The sequence below is a fragment of the Myotis nattereri genome (genome assembly GCF_964212035.1).
Source record: "Myotis nattereri genome assembly, chromosome: 11".
NCBI lineage: Eukaryota > Metazoa > Chordata > Mammalia > Chiroptera > Vespertilionidae > Myotis > Myotis nattereri.
This window is the reverse complement of record NC_138086.1, coordinates 73,728,780-73,749,664: the sequence shown is the minus strand read 5'-3', so window position 1 is coordinate 73,749,664 and position 20,885 is coordinate 73,728,780. Positions and strand designations below refer to the sequence as shown.

The 20,885-nt window shown below is 37.8% G+C and overlaps 1 protein-coding gene across 2 annotated transcripts in view; it reads right to left on the bottom strand.

Moving 5' to 3' along the window:
- The window catches only part of CDK13 (cyclin dependent kinase 13), a gene marked incomplete at its 5' end in the record, with an annotated part of 117,334 nt that overhangs the window by 34,013 nt on the left and 62,436 nt on the right, over positions 1-20,885 (bottom strand). For both annotated transcript variants that reach the window (XM_081102362.1, XM_081102363.1), the window contains 2 exons: positions 9,768-9,824; positions 10,765-10,954. In XM_081102362.1, the coding sequence (XP_080958488.1) occupies positions 9,768-9,824; positions 10,765-10,954 (247 nt within the window). The remainder of the gene's footprint in view (positions 1-9,767; positions 9,825-10,764; positions 10,955-20,885) is intronic.

The following is a 20,885-nucleotide window of genomic DNA, read 5'->3' as shown; positions in this document are numbered from 1 at the left end:
AAGGGAGAGAGATAGAGAGTTAGAAACATCGATGAGAGAGAAACATCGATCAGCTGCCTCCTGCACATCTCCCACTGGGGATATGCCTGCAACCCAGGTACATGCCCTTGACCGGAATCGAACCTGGGACCCTTCAGTCCACAGGCCGACGCTCTATCCACTGAGCCAAACCGGTTTCGGCTACTGTCAACTTCTAAAGATGGTCCTGTCTAGATCACAAAAAGAAAACGCAAACTGATGTGACACCGTATATATGATGCTTTATTTTTTCTAATGAATTTTTAAAAATTACATTTCTGAGAGATGTCTACCCAATTTCTCCACATACACACAAAAAAACTGACTCCTATTGAAAAACAGGAATGAAAAACATATGGTCAGGTTCTTAGGTGTTACAGAGCAAATATACTTTAAAAAAGGAAAACCTAAAAATAGATGAACACCAAATTTATCCTCATAGTTAAATTCCAAGCAATATATCCCATAACCTAGCAACACACCCAATACATAAAATATCTCCACCATTAAAATAAAATAAAATAAAAAAATACGAATACCAAAGAGCTCCATTCTTAGATGGACAAAAACTAAATTTTGTAAAGATCAAGACATAATGGTCTTGCCCTAGCTGGTGTAGCTATTGGCTGGAGTATCTGCGGTACACAAAAGGTGGTGGGTTCAGTTCCTGGTTGGAGCACATACCTGGATTGTGGGTTGGATTCCTAGTCAGGGAGCGTGCAGCATGTGAGGGAGACAAACCAATAGATGTTTCTCTCTCACATTGATGTTTCTCTTTCTCTCCCTCACCCCCAAATCAATTTAAAAATTTAGAAATATTTTTTTAAAAAGAAATAATGGTGACAATGCTATATACTCTGAATTTCAATTTCTACTAAATATTTTCCTCTGTAAATCTCAATAACATTTTAAAAAATAAAAGCAGAACTATTTCTTGGGAACAGTTGGGGAATTAACACCTAAAAATAAAAACACTTTCTTTTTATTTTAAACTATCTACCTTAATGTGGCAAACAAATATATTAAATGTAAAGTCATTGGATTTTTACTAATAAAACTTTCATGTGAAATCCCAGGTAATTTTAAATATTTAATGCTACCAAAATATTTCTCACTTCTTATTAGATACTTAAGAAACTTCAAGTGAGATTCAGAATATTTTACAGAGAGGAAGGGAGAGAGAAACATCGATCAGCTGCCTCCTGCACATCTCCCACTGGGGATGTGCCCGCAACCCAGGTACATGCCCTTGACCGGAATCGAACCCGGGACCCTAAAGTCTGCAGGCCGACGCTCTATCCATTGAGCCAAACCGGTTTCGGCAAGGTAACATTTTTTAAGCAAAAATAAAGCACAATATTTGAAGGATAAGATAACAGAGACAATGAAATTCAGCAGACAATATTTGCTACAAAAGAGCTCCAAAAAACTGCCATATATCTCCAAAGCAGGCTTGAGCTCTCCACCTGTAAAATACTTTTTAGGTAATCAAGGTTACATCCAGAGTCCAACAAGGGAAGCACTCCAATTTAATGAAAATAAGTAGCTTTTCTGTCAAATAATCCAAGTTTAATTCTTACTTAGCTCTGCCACTTACTGTGTGAAAACTTCAGTTTTCTAAACTTCAATTTTTAAAACGCGAGTAAGAATAATGATATTCACACCACCCATGTCATAGGACTGCTTTCCCTTAAAATAACTATTGTAAAAGGAAACCATCTATCTATAATAATAAAAGTGTAATATGATAATTAGGCCAGATGTCCTTCCGGACAAGCCAGGGCTGCGAGGGAAGCCTGGGTCCCAGGTGCCTGTTGGGCTGGAGGGAAGCCCAGGTTCCAGTGTCAGAGGGAAGCTGGTGCCGGCAGCCTACTCTTGCACGAATTTCGTGCATTGGGCCTCTACTATATACTTATACTAATAAAAGGGTAATATGCTAATTAGACCGGACATCTTCTGGATAAAGCCACGGTGGCAGGGGCCTAGGCAGAGGTGGTTAGGGGCAATCAGGCCAGCAGAGGGGAGCAGTTAGGGGGCAATCAGGCCGGCAGGCAGAGGTGGTAAGGGGCAATCAGGCAGGCAAGTGATTAGGAGCCAGTGGTCCTGGACTGAGAGAGGGATGTCTGACCGGCAGGCAGACATCCCCCGAGGGTTCCTGGATTGGAGAGGGTGCAGGCCGGGCTGAGGGACCCCTCACCCATGCACAAATTTTGTGCACCAGGCCTCTAGTTAGTATATAAAAGGCTAATATACTAAGTGTCAAACAGGTTGCTATGACACGCACTAACCACAAGGGGGCAGACACTCAATGCAGGAGTGCCAAGCTGCAATGACTTGGCAGCAGAGGTTCTCAGGTGACACACCCCAAAACCAGAGAGGAGAGAGCCCTATTCCTTGCGGGGCCACACAATTCCACCTTTGGCCGTGGGTTGTTGTTGTTGCTGGGGCACTGTCGGCCCCAAATCTGGTTTACTGCACACTTGCGTTTGCGTTCCACACCCTGTACGACAGCAACTTTGCAGAGTGCCCTTGCACACTCCAGGACCCCTGGGGGGATGTCAGAGAGCCAGTTTTGGCCTGATCCTCGCAGGCCAGGCCGAGGGATCCCACCTGCCGAGGGACTCTGCTCACTCTCCAGACACCAGGGAGGGGGAGCAGGAGGTTGGCTCCATGACGTGTCTGGCCCGTCTCACCCAGTCCCACCCTGCAGGCCACTTTCTAGTTAATTTCCTTTCAATGTGCATGAATCCGTGCGCTGGGTCACTAGTATAAATAAAGTACCATGCGCCCTGGTCGGTGTAATTCAGTTGGTTGGAGCGTGGCTCCATGCAGCTTGCCTGTTTGATTCCCAGGTCTCTCATACATTGATTTCTTTCTCTCTCTCTCTCCCTTCCCCTCTTTCTCAAATAAGTAGAGCATATCCTCAGGTGAGGATTTTAAAAAATATAATAAAAAGAATAGTATCATGCACAAATGCTAGTTAAGTGTGTTCATTTCTTTTTTTTTAAATATATTTTATTGATTTTTTACAGAAAGGAAGGGAGAGAGAAAGAGAGTTAGAAACATCGATGAGAGAGAAACATCGATCAGCTGCCTCCTGCACATCTCCTACTGAGGATGTGCCCGCAACCCAGGTACATGCCCTTGACCGGAATCGAACCTGGGACCTTTCAGTCCGCAGGCCGACGCTCTATCCACTGAGCCAAACCGGTTTCAGCAAGTGTGTTCATTTCTTTATAAACAACAAATATTTACTTAAATTCTAAGCTAGGCACTGCATTAACAGCCAGCCAACCAACCATGGTTGTAGCTGTTTAGAGCCTTAAAGTCTGGTGGCAATATAGATATAAATTATAACAATATACTCTATGTACTACATAAAAGAATGAGTAATATGCTCTGGACACATAGAGAAAGATGTGCTGATGTTGCCTGTAGGATTCAGGGAAGATTTCAGATAATGTCAAAACTGCACATTAAAGAGAAAAAAGAAAAAAAAAAACCCACAAATTTGTCAGACTAATGAAACAGGGAAGTCCAATTCCATACAAAAGGAAACAACTTATGTAGAATCACAAATGTAGTCAAGAGCCCAACCTGTTTAGGAAAGTGCTAATAGTTCAACATTGTTATTACTAGGGAGTGGGGGGGCGGTAGTTTATAAGAATACTAAAGGCCCACTGCACGAAATTCGTGCCAGGGGCTCGGCCCTCGCAGCCCCAGACCTTGCAGTCCCAGCCCTCCCAGCCCTGGCTTCATCCAAAAGGATGTCCGGAAGGTTGTTTGGCTGTCTGGTCTAATTAGCATATTATGCTTTTATTATTATAGATAGGAGAAAAGAATGTTAGGGCAAAAGAACAGAGGCAGGAAAAATAATTAACTTTTCTTTGCAATGGTCTATATGAGATATTTATATGTGAAAATGACTGAATACCTTTAACTAAAGTGGAGAATAAGGTAAAAGAAATAAGACTTTTTTGAGGGGATGTGAAGATAGGTTTTGTAACTATGTTTAAGGTACTTAGATAATCTAGGAGGAGATTATGTCCCGTAAACACACAGATTCAGAGATCAAAAAAAAGGATCAAGGCTTGAAATTCAGATATGTAAGTTTTCATCATTAATGGAACTGAGGTATGGTAACACTACCTGAAAGAATTAAACTGCCTTTCCCATTTTATATGCTCAAAATTGCCGGAAGCCGGTCCCCTGGACCTGCTGGGGTTAGACCCCAGCACAAAATGTAGCCTACTCCATTAGGGCCACAAAGAAAAGTACAATTTAATCTTGTTAAATTAAAATTAAATCAGTAATCTAAATGAGATTTCCATTTCTGAAGCTTGTTTAGTCACATGATTTGTTGTTATTCATGTTATGAGTGAACTTTTATATTACCATGGTTCCAACAGTGTCCAGGGTCTCCCAGAAGATCCTCTGCATTATCTAGAATTCCCAAAGCTACCTGCACTAATCTATACCAGAAGCATCCTCCAGATCAGGATAATCTTTTTATAAATAAAAATTAATGAAACAGTTACTATAAATGTATAACTACAATTCTAGCTTGAGTGAAAAGGCAAGAACACAAGTAATAAGATCAGCGTTAAGGTGACAATGTTATCATTAATATAATTTCACTCAGTCCTCGGATAAATATCAGAGGCAATACCTCTCTACCATTTAACCTATACATAGAGCTTTGGAGAAATTTAATTTTGCTTTTAATGGTAGTTTTATGAAAAAACACTAGATGGCGATATTGCCTTCCAAAATGTTTTCAAGACTTATTTTGATCAGTTAATTTTTAGAACCATAAAAGATGTTTTTCAATACCTTATAAATAAGGATTTTAGAGATTTTTAATCCTACCTCTTAAAGTTGAGAACAATGAAGTCTAGAGAGATTAAGTGACTTACCCAATATTCCACAACAGATTCAACAGCAATGCCAGGACTAGGGCCTACATGTTTTATGTTACTTGCATTAAAAAAGTGAATGTGCTAAATTATAGTTTCTTCTATAGAAAATGAAATTAATTTCAACTTAATAGGAAAGCACACACTTTTTTATATGGGACAATCACATAAAAAGAGATATTCCATCATTTAGTAAAGCATTGGAGCAATCTAGTAAAATAAAAACTCGAAAGAGGGCATATCAGCCACAGAAAAAGTTGGACTTAAAATAGTTACTAAAAATAATCAAATGAAGTAATTGGGGGTCTGGTCTCAAGATCTATATTTCCCAATGCCAAATGAGATAAAATATGAATAATTAATGTTCAAAACGAGAAAATGATTCTGCAAGATTTTAAAGGAACTGTTTTCCTTCTCATTTTAATCTAGTAGTTCTTGCTTTTTCTTATATTGCAGTACACATGACAGCGGAGATCCATTTTGTTCACACCCTCTCAATGTTCAATTCTTCCAAATTAGCTGTAACTCCATCCAGTTTTCCTCAAACTCAAAAAAGATATCCAAAAGAACAAGAGTGAAAAGATGTGGTTGATGCTATTAAAGTGGCAAGCTCAAATCTGCTCAATTTTTAAACAAATAAACCTTATAATAATTTCTTGAATCCTTTAGTTATTCTATCTATTGCTAATTACTTAGAAAATATTTCAAAGTAATATTTTCTTTGATTTGACATTTGGATGGATAAGTATTATGGTCAAGCTCTACCTTTCTGTTTATAATTTAAAAAATATGAATGAAAAATCATTTGCTGTATGTTTAGTTCAATATCCAGAAAACTTGGGACAACACAGCACAATCTGTTAAAGGCAGGTTTCAGTGTTAGAAATCAAGTTATGTTATTAAACTTTACTGGAACAATATATATTTCTTAAAGTCATACCATCAAAATAAGCCTACTTCTCTAATTTTAAAGAAATTGAAAATATTCAAATCTGAAAAACATAAATTTTAAAAGAATATATAAACTCCTGAAGGATATGATACTTACTTATGAAACAAAATGATACACCAAATTTTTATCTTACAAATTTGATTAAGCAGAAAAATTCAGTATACATTATATAAAAATGCCAAGATTTTAAATTTCCTGCTCCTCTAAGCTCAAAATTCCCAAATGAATTTAGCAGGGCAATGAGGACCATGACTCAGTGAACATCCCACACCCATGGCACACCCAACATTACATTTTAAACGTTTTGATAAAATTTGGCTTTAAAATCAGATTTTCTGGAACATATCTATTCCAATGTGAACAAATATCTGCATAAAAAGAATCTGAGATGGGAAATGGTGATTTAGCTGTTCTCCGTCTACACTGACACCTAACATATAAACAAGAAAAAGTGAGTTTATATTCAAGTATGACAGACACATACTGTATTATGAAAGAATGATCTAATTACAGTGAAATCTCAATCAGCTAAGCAGATAGATGCCTTAATTAAGTAGAATTTCCCCCTAAAGAATAGGAACTGAAATTTAGTCATTCAAAAAACATTATTTCAAGTGAAGTGTTGGATTAAGTACACATTTGGACCAATTCATTTTTTTCCCTTCAATTTCTACCATGAGGCACTATTACATATGACGGAAAGAATAAAAAATTGGGAGTTGGAAACCTTGAATTATATATACACTCTTAACTCTGCCAACAACGTATTTTTTTATATTTAAAGTCACTCAACCCTTTCTGGATCTCAGTTTTCTCAAATACAAAATGAGGGTTATAGCTGTGTAGTGGGTAAAACAAAAGCAAAAAAGGCTCTGGCTAAAGTGGACAGAGGGGACTGTAGCCATGTTCACAATAACCCATCCACACCACAGTTTCTGAGGGGGTTTCACAAACTCAAATGGACCCAAAACACACCATTCAACAACCTCCTAAACAGTAAACAATGAAAATAACTTTCAGAATGATGTCACGGGCACTGCAAGATTTGAAAATAAACAGATTTTTTTTCACTCTAAAAATTCAAACAAAACCGGATTTTTTTCAACTAATCTTAAACTGGCAAAAACTCAGTGAAAGTAAATACCTGTTTTTAAGAATTCTAATTAACTAATATTTTATTACATTGTAGTTACACCAAAGAAATTACAGAGTTGCCATAAAGAATGTTAGAATTAAATATGTATTTAAAAATAAAGAAATTATACTGACAGGAAAGTAATGGGCTAAACTAGAGCTTTATCAAACTCAGTTAATTCCATAGTTTGTTTATATAAAATCCACTACTTCACAAAAAATATTTTAAAATTCCATATTAGTTCTAATAAAACAAGTCATATTTCACTGCCACTAGGTATGAAAGTACCAAAGCGGGATATACATGCCAACTTTCACCAGAGAAACTCCACAAAAAGAAGTTACTAGGATACACTGAACTTCTTCACAAATTTGCTTAAAAAACAAAAAACAAAAAACAACTACTAGAACTAATAAATGAATTTGGCAATGTACCAGGATACAAAATCAACACCCAGAAATCTATGACTTTTTTATATACCAATAACAAAATCACTGAAAGAGAAACTAAAAAAAAAAAAATCCCATTTACCGTTGCACCCCCAAAAAATTAAGATACCTAGGAATAAATTTAACTAAGGAGGTAAAAGATCTATACTCAGAAAACTACAAGACTTTGAAAAAAAGAGGTAGAGGAAAACATAAACAAATGGAATATACTGTGTTCATGGATTGGTAGAATAGACACCACTAAAATGTCCATACTACCCAAAGCAATCTATAGATTCAATGCACTCCCCATTAAAATACCAACGGCTTATTTCACAGACCTAGAAAAAACTCTCCAAAAATTCATCTGGAATAAAAAAAGACCCCGAATAGCTGCAGCAATCCTGAGAAATAAGAGCAAAATTGGAGGGATCACAATACCAGATATCAAGCTATACTACAAAGCCACGGTTCTCAAAACTGCCTGGTATTGGCACAAGAACAGACATATAGACCAATGGAACCAGAGAACTCAGAAATCGACCTAACCCATTAGGCTCAATTAATATTTGACAGAGGAGGCAAGAGCATACAATGGAGTCAAGATAGTCTTTTCAATAAATGGTGTTGGGAAATTTGGTCAGATACATGCAAAAAAATGAAACTAGATCACCACCTTATACCATATACAAAAATAAACTCAAAATGGATAAAGGACTTAAACGTAAGAAGGGAAACCATAAAAATCTTAGAATCCATAGGCAGCAAAAACAGCAGACATATGTCGTAGCAATATCTTTACCGATACAGCTCCTAGGGCAATGGAAACTAAAGAGAAAATAAACAAATGGGACTACATCAAAATAAAAACCTTCTGCACAGCAATAGAAACCATGAACAAAACAAGAAAGCCCACTGCATGGGAGAACATATTTGCCAACGTTATCTCTAATAAGGGTTTAATCTCCAAAATTTATAGGGAACTCATACTACTTAACAAAAGGAAGACAGGCAATCCAATAAAAAAATGGGCAAAGGACCTAAACAGACACTTTTAAAACAGGACCATAAAGAAGGTCAAGAGATATATGAAAATATGCTCAAAGTAACTAATCATCCGAGAGATGCAAATCAAAACGATAATACCTGTCAGAATGGCTATCATCAACAAATCAACAAACAACAAGTGCTGGAGAGGACACGGAGAAAAAGGAACCCTCGTGCACTGCTGGTGGGAATGCAGACTGGTGCAGCCACTGTGGAGAACAGTATGGAGTTTCCTCAAAAAACTAAAAATGGAACTCCCATTTGACCCAGTTATCCCACTTCTAGAAATATATCCCAAGAAAACAGAAACACCAATCAGAAAGAATATATGCACCCCTATGTTCATAGCAGCACAATTTACAATAGCTAAGATTTGGAAACAATCTAAGTGCCCATCAGCAGATGAGTGGATTAGAAAACTATGGTACATCTACACAATGGAATACTATGCTGCTATAAAAAAGAAGGAACTCTTACCATTTACAACAGCATGGGTGGACCTGGAGAGCATCATGCTAAGTGAAATAAGCCAGTCGGAGAAAGATAAATATCATATGATCTCACTCATTTATGGATTATAATGAACAACATAAACTGATGAACAAAAATAGAGCCAGAGAGGGGAAAAATATTCTAGAATATAATAGAAGTAATCTGTTATTTGCAGACTTTTAATATTCCCTACAACTTTTGTGGTATCATACCATGTTAGTACAGTTTTAGAATTATTATTACACTTAAAATCCTTTGATTCTTGAGATATTAATGTCTATTGCATATAATATTATATGTAAGATCATTTTTCTTGAATAATTGGTGTTTATTGCATATACCATTATATTTAAAATTGTTTTTCTTGTGATATTAATGTTTATTGCATGTAACATTATATTTAAGATTATTTTTCTTGAAATATTAAGGTTTATTGCATGTAACATTTTTATATTTAAAATCATTTTTCTTGAAATAAAAAACTGAAAAACAAATTCCTAAATTCACTTAAGTTACATTTACAATGGCACATTTTAAAAGAAATTATATTTACCTCTAAGTGTTAAAAACACAATTATTTAAAATTGAAATAAATGTATAAAATCCTGTAATTAAAATAGTCAAGCCAATTATAGTGTAAAGTCTTATTACCCCATTTATTTAACTACAAAAAAGTAAATTTCCTTTTTCTTAAAAAAAATAAACTATCAATAAGATATTCTTACATAGCTTCTAAAACTGGTCTCTATTATGTCTATATTAATTTAAAGTACCCTTACCTTTCTTCTGAGCTATACAATCGAGCGAGTCCAAAATCTGCAAGTTTTATCTGCCCTCTGGTGGAAGTAAAACAAAATGAATAAAAGATATTATTCTACTTTGAAGTGGTCATACAAAATCATGTTCTTAGAACTAATAAAAATATGTAAACTTTAACTTTGATCACACTGCAGTACTCAAGGTACTATAGGTATAGGAAAGTAGATAAACTCAGGATAAAATAAGGTAAAAAATTTTTCTTTGGAAGAAGTTCAGCTAATACCATAATACTAGTACTATTTTTATTATTATTGCTATTATTACAGTATTACCAGTATAACAGTATTTCAGCACTATTTAGTTGCTATTTAGAAAAGCATACTTCAAAGAAAATAACACAAAATGAGGCAATTTCTACTACTTAGTAATAAGACAAATTACTTGCTCAAGTCAATAATGTTCAAGATCTAAATCACAATGTTTTGAATTTAAATTGATTTTCCTGTTCTTAGAGGGGCAAGGTGCCTGGAACACTTTATACTAACCCAAATCAGGACCCGACATGCTTCACTTAAACTAACAAATAATACCAATTACAATAGACTTATCAGGAGTTCAGGTTATGCTGCCAGTAAAATATTCAATACAAGCTTTGTGTGTGTGTGTGTGTGTGTGTGTGTGTGTGTGTGTGTGTGTGTGAGTGTAAGTGTGTATGCACTTCAAAAAGGCCACTTTAAAACTCTGATATTTGTATTCATCAAATACTTATATTCTCAGTAAAGCTTCCAGTCAACAGGAGGTTATTAGTAAAGTATTTGGAATCAAAAATTATACACAAATTTTCAATTGTGTTGGGAGGATGAAGAGGAGGTTAGCACCCTAGCGCCCCCCCTGCGCCCCCGTCCCCCAAGTTGTTCAAGAGTCAACTATAATCTAAATTAAAAATCCTTTGAACAAAATCAAGGTATACATTATATAACACTCACTTTGAACATACATATCAAAGTTATATCATACCTATTATTTAGAAGAATATTTGAACATTTAATATCCCTATGCAAAAAGTTCTTCTTATGACAATAATCCAGACCTTCCATGAGCTGTCTCATAAACGACTTTATGTGATTTTCATTAAAATGAACCAAGCCTGATTCCAGTAGTCCCATCAGATCATGGTCCATATATTCAAATACCAGGTAAAATGCACCTAAGAACAAGAACAATTAAAACATTAACGATTTTTATTCTTATACAACTTTTCTATAGGTTCAAAATTTTTTTAAATTCTACGTTGAAAACTAATCCTTTCCTTGAAAAGAAGTGTTACTTTATCACTTTGATAATGTTCATCTTTCTCTCTGAGTTTACTATCAATAAATACATCCCAAGGACACATTTAACCCAGTTTTTGTCTCGTAAACAAAACTCTTATTATATAAACAACCCTGTTGATTTTCACATAGCACAGTTTCTGGGTATAATTAGTGTAAAATAAATTCTTAACTGTTTTACATATTGAACAAATTGTCTCTTAGTGAAAAGGGAATAAAATCAGTACAGCTCATTAAAGAAAATTTGAAGGTGGCAAAAGAGTTGTTTTTAATTTTAAAAAAATCTGAGCTCAGTTGGACTTTAGATGAATCCATTTAAGCCTTCTACATATAATTTCATTCTATCTATACAGCTCCAGAGCATTTGGAAGCATACAAATTACAACTTTGTATTATAAAGCCAGCTTAATCCTACCAAAACATAACATAGCACATACACAACTGTACTTATGAGATTCAAAAATCCTAAGTGAAACTTGAATAAATTGAATCCAAAGCTGTATCAAAAAAATATCCCAATCAAGTACAGTTTAATTTAGCAATTCAAGAATGAAAAGGCTGATAAAATTCAATACACCTATTTGTCAAAGGAAAAAATATTAATATGTCAAAAAAAGGCATCTGAAGAAAGTTCACAGTTTCTAATTAAAAACAAAGCAAAGATCTCATAGTAAACTTACTGTCTAAAAATCCAAAAGAATAAAAAGAGAGTTACAGAAAATCATACAAAAAAGCAAAGGACTTCATATATGCCAGCAACAATTCATTAGAAAATAAAATTTAAATGACTCCACAATTGAAAAAAATTATATTACAAATGACTAGGAATAAATTTTAATAAGAATTAAAAACCAGAGTACCAGCCAAAATGTTTCTGGTGATAAACATTTACTCTACCAGAAATTAATATGAATTACCATACTGTTAGGACAGACAGAACAGTGTAATATACATACACCAGAAAACAAACCCCAAATACAAAGGGTGTTCCAAAAAAATGTATACATACAACTTTGAATAATTATAAAAGCAATGTTTATTAAAATACATTTCATTTTCAAAACTGAGCTATTAGCGGTTAAAGTGTGTATACATTTTTTGAGAATACCCTGTATATCTAATAATTACTAAAACATTTTAAGTCAGTGAACAAAAATAGAAATTCTAAGACAGAATCAAAAGGATATGCTAGAAACCAAAAACAGCATAATACAAGTAAAGAATGCCTTTGACAGGCTCATCAGTTTGAAGGATATGGCCTAGCAAAGAATAAGTGAGTTTGAAGATAAGTCAATAGAAATTTTCAAAACAAAAATGCAAAGAAAAAGACAGAATATCCCCAAAATGTGGACAATTACAAAAAGTGTTAACATATGTGTAATGGGAATACAAGAAACAACAGAAAAAGAGAGAACGGAAAACAATATGTAAAATAAAAATGACTGAAATTTCCCCAAATTAATAAAATATATGAAAACCACAGATCCAGGAAACTAGGGAGGACATCAAGGGGAATAGCAAAACTGCTGAGAATCAAAGACAAAAAAAGAAAACCTTGACAGAAGCCAGAGGGAAAAAACATCTTACCTATAAACGCATTCAAGGATAAAAATTATAACTGATTTATCTTAAGAAACGTTGAATAAAAAAAGAGTGGAATGAAATATTTAAAGTGTTGAAAGAAAAATCCACCAACCTAAAATTCCCTATTCCATATCCAGCAAAATTATTCTTCAGAAGTGACAGAGAAATAAGAACATTCTCAAAAAAAAAAAAAAAAAAGGAAGAAATTTGTCATCAGTAGATCTGCTTTGCCAAAGGCCAAAAAAATCTTCAGAAAGAAGGAAAATGATACAGGAAAGGAACTCAGATCCACATAAAGGAAGGAACAACATTAGAAAATAATAAAGGTAAAATAAAATATTTATTTTTCTTATTAATTGATCTGTTTGTTCAAAATAACAGCAATGGTTTCTGTAACCAGCTTGTGAAAGAATAATAATGTTACAACAAATGGGAGCGAGGAACTGGGAATACTCTGTTATGAGGTACCTATACTACCTATAAAGTAGTACAATGTTATTTTAAAAATTATAAATGTAGAGAGAAACTAAGATGGCGGCATAGATAAACACCGGGAAATAGTCGCCTCACACAACAATTGAAAAATATCCCAAAGGACGGAGCAAACATCGTCCAGAACAACAGGAAGGCTGGCTGAGTGTAATTTCTACAACTAGAAGAAAAGAAAAGCACGCTGAGAGCCAGAGGAGCTGCGGAGGCTGAGTGCAGAGGTACGGCGGCGGCTCGCGCGCGCAGAAAGGGGGTGGCACCTGAGGACGCGGCTGTCTTTTTGAATCACAAGCTCCCGACTGCTCTGAACTCCGGTTCCGGGAAGTCTCTGGGGACCCAGGACTCATACGGGGAGAGGCTGGTCTGTCAGGCGGCTGCGGGCGAACTTGAGGGCGGATTTCCCTCAGAGGTGCTTGCAGCGGTTACCGGGACACTGAGACGCACGACTCCGGGCGCGGAGAATCAGCCATAGCTTCTTTCTCCGCCCTTTTGACTCCCTGAGACCCCGCCTCACCCAGGCTGCAGCAGAGGCTTTTGCATATGAATGTACCTAACTACAGCCCAGCCAGGCAGACCCGGAACTTCCAAGAGAAGGCCCAAGGCCCCGCAGCGGCTTGCATTGCTTCACAGCTGAGCCTCTTCGTGGCTCCGGCTGTGTGGCCTCAGGCAGGGGCTGAATTAGCACCTCCTTAGATCCAGGAGCCACTGTACCCAGTGGTCAGAGGGGGACCATTCTCCCACTTCAGACACAGCTGCTTCCCACAGCCAATTGGCCTGGAGGTCAATTCCTCCCAGTGATCCTACAACAACCAAGGCACCAAGAGTGCACCAAGAGTGTCCACCCCAGGTAACTGGGGAGGCTGAGCCACTGGGCCCTACAGGACACCTGGCACGCAGGGCCACTCTATCAACACAGGGAAGCAGCCAAAATGCGGAGACAAAGAAACAGGTCACAATTGGCAGAAACGGAGGAGGGCAGACGACTGGATATAGAGTTCAAGGCCACGTTTATAAGGTTTGTCAAGAATTTTATGGAAACCGCCGATAAATTTAATGAATCCCTCAAGGAGTATAGTGAGACCATGGAGGACATGAAAAAGGACCAACTAGAAATTAAGCATACACTGACTGAAATAAAGAATAATTTACAGAGATCCAACAGCAGACAAGAGGATCCCAAGAATCAAGTCAAAGATTTGAAATACAAAGAAACAAAAAATACCCAACCGAAAAAGAAAAAAGAAAAGAGATTCAAAAAATATGAAGATAGTGTAAGGAACCTCTGGGACAACTTCAAGCATACCAACATCAGAATTATAGGGGTACCAGAAGGAGAGAGAGGGCAAGATATTGAAAACCTACTTGAAGAAATAATGACAGAAAACTTCCCCCACCTGGTGAAAGAAATGGACTTACAAGTCCAGGAAGCGCAGAGAACCCCAAACAAAAGGAATCCAAAGAGGACCACACCAAGACACATCATAATTAAAATGCCAAGAGCAAAAGATAAGGAGAGAATCTTAAAAGCAGCAAGAGAAAGACAGTCAGTTACCTACAAGGGAATACCCATACGACTGTCAGCTGATTTCTCCACAGAAACCATGCAGGCCAGAAGAGAGTGGCAAGAAATATTCAAAGAGATGAATAGCAAGAACCTGCAACCAAGATTACTTTATCCAGCAAAGCTATCATTCAGAATGGAAGGTCAGATAAAGAGCTTCACGGATAAGAAAAAGCTAAAGGAGTTCATCACCACCAAACCAGCATTATATGAAATGCTGAAAGGTATTCTTTAAGAAGAGGAAGAAGAAAAAGGAACTCTTACCATTTGCCACAGCATCGATGGAACTGGAGAGCGGATAAATACCACAAGATCTCACTTATTTGTGGAATATAATGAACACCATAAACTGATGAACAAGGACTGATCCAGAGACGGAGAGGCTTTGATTGGACTGTTGGGCCTTGGAGGGAAGGTAGGGGAGGGTGGGGGCAAGGGAGAAAGATCAACCAAAGGACTTATATGCAAGCATATAGGCCTAACCAATGGACACGGACAACGGGGGGGTGAGGGGATGAGTGGGGGGTGGGGAGTGGGGGGGGGGGTAGAGGGTACACATATGTAATATCTTAATCAATAAAAAATATTTAAAAAAATTATAAATGTATTCTGTGAACATAAGCATAACTACTATAGATAATTTTAAAAAATAAGCATTGTTGATATGCTAAAGAAAGGGAGGGAAAAATGAAACCATATGAAAAGCTTAATGAAAGCCAGGGAAGGCAGAAAAAGGGGGGGGCAACAAATAGAAATATGGACGATATTAATCTAACTATTATCAATAATCACCTTCCATACCAAAGATCTAAATATACCAATTAAAACATAGAGACTGGTAAAGTGGATAAGAAAAATAAGACCCAATTAGATATTTCCTATATACACTTTAAATATAAATAGAGCCCTGCAGCGGTTGCCAACTGGTGGTCCATGAGGTCCGAAAGGTTGGTGACTGCTGGAGAACATTCTCCCATACACCAAAAGGTTATGGGTTTGATTCTCAGTCAGGACATATACCTAGATTGTGGGTTCAATCCCTGGTCACAGTGTGTAGAAGTGGCAACCAATCCATGTTTCTCTCTCACCTCACCTCACCTTCCTCTCTCCCGCTCTCCCTCTCTTCTCTCTCTCCCCTGTCCCCCCTTAAAAATCCTCTTTCTAAAAATCAATAAAAACATATCCTTGGGCAAGCATTAAAAAATAGAGAGAGAAAGACAAAGATTAAAATTAAAGAACACAGGAAGCTATGCCATACTATCACTAATCAAAAGAAAGTGGGAGTAATTTATTAATTTCAGACAGACCAGATTTAAGAGTAAGGAAAGTTATCAGGAATAAAGGGGTCAATTCTCCAAGAACATATAATAACCTTTACTGTGTTCACTCCTTACAAAAGGCTGCCAAAATACATCAGGAAAAAAAACCTGAAAGAATTACACTGGTAAATAAATATTACATCTATATTGTACTTCATCCAACAATAACAAAATATGTATTCTTCTCATATTCACATGAACCATTCACCAATACAGAGCATACTCATGACCATAAAACACACCTAAACAAATTTAAAAGAAATCATACAAACTATGCCAATGAAATAAAACTAAAAATCAGTAACAAGAAGATAGCTAAAACCAAAAACACTCAGAGTTTAAAAAAATAAAAAACTTTAAAATAACACCTGAGTTAAAGATGAAGTCTAAAAAGAAGCTTTAAAATATTTTGAAGTAAATTAAAATAAAAACAACTAAAATATGTGGGATACAGCAAAGCTATTCCTTAGAGAGAAATTATAGCACTAAGTAAATGTATAAGAAAAGAAGATCTAGAATCAACAACCTAACTATCCACTTTAGGACTCTAGAGAAAGAGCAAATTAAATTTACAAGTAAGCAGAAAAGTAGAAATACAGTTACAACGTGGTTCTCAAATATCTCCCACCTTGAAACAATTTGGTTCTCAACCAAGTTGTTCACAGAAAAAAATGTCTTGGTTATAGAACAAAACTTCAGTTTTCGACCAGACAACCCTTTCATGCTGATACCTCACCAAAAAAAAACATCTCTCAGGAAACAAACGAGAAAATGCTTTTGTTGATGGCGAAAACAAGGATCAGCACCATTTATACTAATAAAACGGTAATATGCTTAGACCGGGAGACCTTCCGGACAAAGCCATGGTGGTGGGGCCAAGACAAGAGGCGGTTAGGGGGTTAGGGGCAAGCAGGCCGACGGAGGGGGGGGGGGGGCGGGGGGGCACAGTTGGGGGCAAGCAGGCTGGTAGTGGGGGGCAGTTAGGAGTGATCAGGCAGTTGGGAGTGAGCAGGTTGGAAGGGGGGGCAGTTGGGGTCGAGCAGGCCAGCACAGTTGGGAGCAAGAAGGCTGGCTGGGGGGGCAGTTGGGGGCAAGAAGGCCAGCAGGCAGAAGGGTTAGGGGCAATCAGGCAGGCAAGCGAGCTGTTAGGAGCCAGCAGTCCCGGATTGTGAGAGGGATGTCCAACTGTCAGCAGCCGGACATCCCCTGAGGGGTCCCAGATTGGAGAGGGTGCAGGCCGGGCTGAGGGAACCCCCTCCCCCGCACAAATTTCATGCACCGGGCCACTAGTTTTAAAACATAAAGAAGCCATCAAGAGTGCTAATGTTGCTAGGGTGTGAAAAAAAGGATCACAGGAAACTGAAGAGGTAGAAAAATTGCTGGTGATTTGGATAAAGGAAAAGCAGTTTGAGAGTGACAGCCGTTTTGGAGGCAGGCAGATGCCGCATACAGACTTCCTGAAAGATACCTCTGGAACTAGTACTGAAAGTGATTCCTTTAAGGTTAGTAGGGGGTGGTTCAATAAATTTAAGAAAAGAAGTGTTTATTTCTATATTAAACAGTACATTAGACATGTACTGTATATAAGAAAGGTTAAATTGGAATTATTTGTGTGTCTAGAACAGATTAATTCAATTTATTTATTTCTTTTAAATCTTTATTGTTGAGAGTATTACAGATGTTCCTCCCTCACCCCCCCCCCCGCCAGAGCCCACTGCCACCTTATTCCCGCCCCATTCCAGGCCAATTTACGTTTCAAATAGGAAAAAATGATTCACTTTTCAAACAAATCACTTCTCAAACAGCCTTCAGAATAAAAAAGTTCAAAAACTGAGGTTTTGTAGTAATAAATATCAGAACTTAAATCAACGATATTGAAAATAGGAACTCAACAGAGGGGGGGAAAAATCAACAAAACTAAAAGCTGATTCTTTGCAAAGATCAATAAAACTGGTAAACCTTTAGCCAGGTTAAGGTGCTAATTACTAATATGAGAAATGAAATCACTATATCAGGTCATCACTATTGCTCCCAGGAACATTAAAAGGATGGTAAAGGAATATGCGAACAACTAGTTATACATAAATTTAATACTTTAGATGAAATAGATCAATACCTTGAAAGATATAATCTACCAAAACTAAAAGGAGAAACAGATAATCTCAATAGGCCTATAACTATTGCAGAAAATTTATCAATACTTAATAACTCTCAAAAACAGGAAGCACCAGGCTCAGATGGATTTACTGATGAAATTTAAGGATGTAATTATACCAATTCTCTACAATCTCTTCCAGAAAATACAAGGAGACCACTTCCCAACTCATTCTTTGAGGCCAGCATTATTTTAATACCAAAATCAAACAAGACATTACAAGAATGGAAAACTAAAAAGCAGTCTCTCATGAACATATATGTAAAATCCTCAACAAAATATAAACAAACTGTACCCAACAATATATAAAAATTACAAACCATGACAAATGAGAGTCATCCTATCTAGTAATAGACAAAAAAGGGTAATTGACTGTACCTTCACTACGCCTCCCATGGGCTAATCAGCATGATATGCAAATTAACTGCCAATAAATATGGCGGTTAATTTGCATACATAGGTGCCCAGCAGCTATGGGAGCCTGCAATCAGAGCTGAGAGGTCCCCTGCCAGGCCTGACGCCTCGGTCAGAAGCGTTAGGCCTGGGCATGGGCAGAGCCGTGATGGTGGGGAGCAGTGGGGGAGCCAGCAATGGTGGGGAGCAGGAGCGGAGCCCACGATTGCGGGGAGCTGGGGGTCCCCTGCCCAGGCCTAATGCCCCGGTCAGAGGTGTTAGGTCTGGGAAGGGGTGATTCCAGCAATGAGGGGTAGCAGGGGCGGAGCCGGTGATGGTGGCAGCCGGGGGTCCCTTGCCCAGGCCTAAGGCCTTGGCCAGAGGCATTAAGCCTGTGCAGGGGCAGAGCCAGCGACTGCAGGGAGCACCGAGGGAGCTGGCGATGGCAGGGAGCAGGGGCAGAGCCAGCGATCATGGGGAGCAGGGGCTGAGCCGATGATTGAGGGAGCTGGAGGTCCCCTGCCCAGGGCTAATGACTCGGCCAGAGGTGTCAGGCCTGGGCAGGAGCCAAGCCGGCAATTGGTGTGAACTGCAGAGGAAACACCTTTTCTGACTGCTCATTGGTTTAACTCCCTGTATGCCACTGGTAATATTCTTAGTAACTTTGGTAATAAGAATCCAAATAGGTGATCTAGGGGTTTTTACTACACTCCTGGAGAAAAAAAGGAAGGTCCGCTGCTGGAGGGTTAAGAAATGTCATATCCTGTCCTAGCTGGTTTTGCTCAGTGGATAATGACCACTGCTGGGTCTGGGTTCAATTCTGACTAAGGGCATGTACCTACGTTGCAGGCTCCTCCCTGGCCTGGGCCCGGTCAGGGCTCATGCAGGAGGCAACCAACCAAAGTGTTCCTCTCACTTTGATGTTTCTCTCTGTCTTTCCCTTTCTCTTCCACATTCTCTAAAAATCAATGGAAACATATCCTCAGGTGAGGATAAAAAAAGAAAGAAAGAAATGTCATATCCTATGAAAGACACATCTTGAAAATGCCTAAAGAAAGTTGTCATTTTTTCATGGTAAAGGGACTGGAGTCCGTGTTGATGAAAACACCTTGGTGGCTGCAGTGACTGGCAGTGGCTGCAGCAGCGGGGTGATGGGGCTGGTGCCTTCCCCTGATCAGCCCAGTCGCCTCCCACAAAGGGAGGCCAGACTGTGGCTTAGGCCCGCTCCCCAAGGGGAGCAGGGAGCAGGACATCCCCTGAGGGCTCCCAGTGTGTGAGAGGGGGCAACCTGGACTGAGGGACCCCCCACCCCCGTACAGTGCACAAATTTTTGTGCACCAAGACTCTAGTTCCAAGTATGCAAGGCAAAATTCAATTAATGTAAGCCATTACATTAAACAACAACAAAAACAACACATATATGATCATAGAAACAGATGCAAAAAAGTATTTGAAAAAATTTGGCAACCATTCATGATTAAAAAAATAATAATAATTCTCCTCCTGACACACACAAAAACTAGGAAGGAGAACTTCCTGAACTTGATAAAGAATATCTGCAACCTACAGCTAACATCATTTTTAATGGTGAGAGAACTTCCAATAATATCAACAAGCCAAGGATATTCCCTCTCACCACTTCTATTCATCATTGTACTGTAAAACCTAGCTAATGCAATAAGTCAAGGAAAAGAAGTAAAAGATATATAGATTAGCAAGGAAGAAATGAAATGCCTTTGTTCACAAATCACACAATTGTCTATGTAGAACATCTCAGAGTCAACAAATAAGTCCTGGAACTAATGAGCAATTACAATAAGGTTGCAAGGTACCAAGATAATATGCAAAAGGTAATTGCTTTCCCCCTACTGGCAATGAACAACTGGAATCTGAAATTAAAAACATTACATCATTTACCTTAGCAGAAAAACACACACCAGGTATAAATCTAACAAAATACATACAAGAGCTATATAAGAACAACCACAAAATTCTGATGAAAGAAACCACGCTCTAAATCAGTAGAAATATTCCATGTACATGGGAAAAGAAAGACTCAAATTGTCAAGATGTCAATTCTTCCCAAATAGATCAATAGATTTTTAACACAATCCCAGCAAGTTATTTTATGGATATTGACAAGCTAAAAAAGTTCATATAAAGACCTTGAAGAGGTAGTGAGGTGGATGTTGCAATAACCTTGTGGCTGGCTTATAGAAGCTGTTATTGAAGATAAATAAGATATAGCATCCTTGTAAAATGTGAAACATTTATAGCTGGCAAGAAGTATTTCTTTTACTACAAGC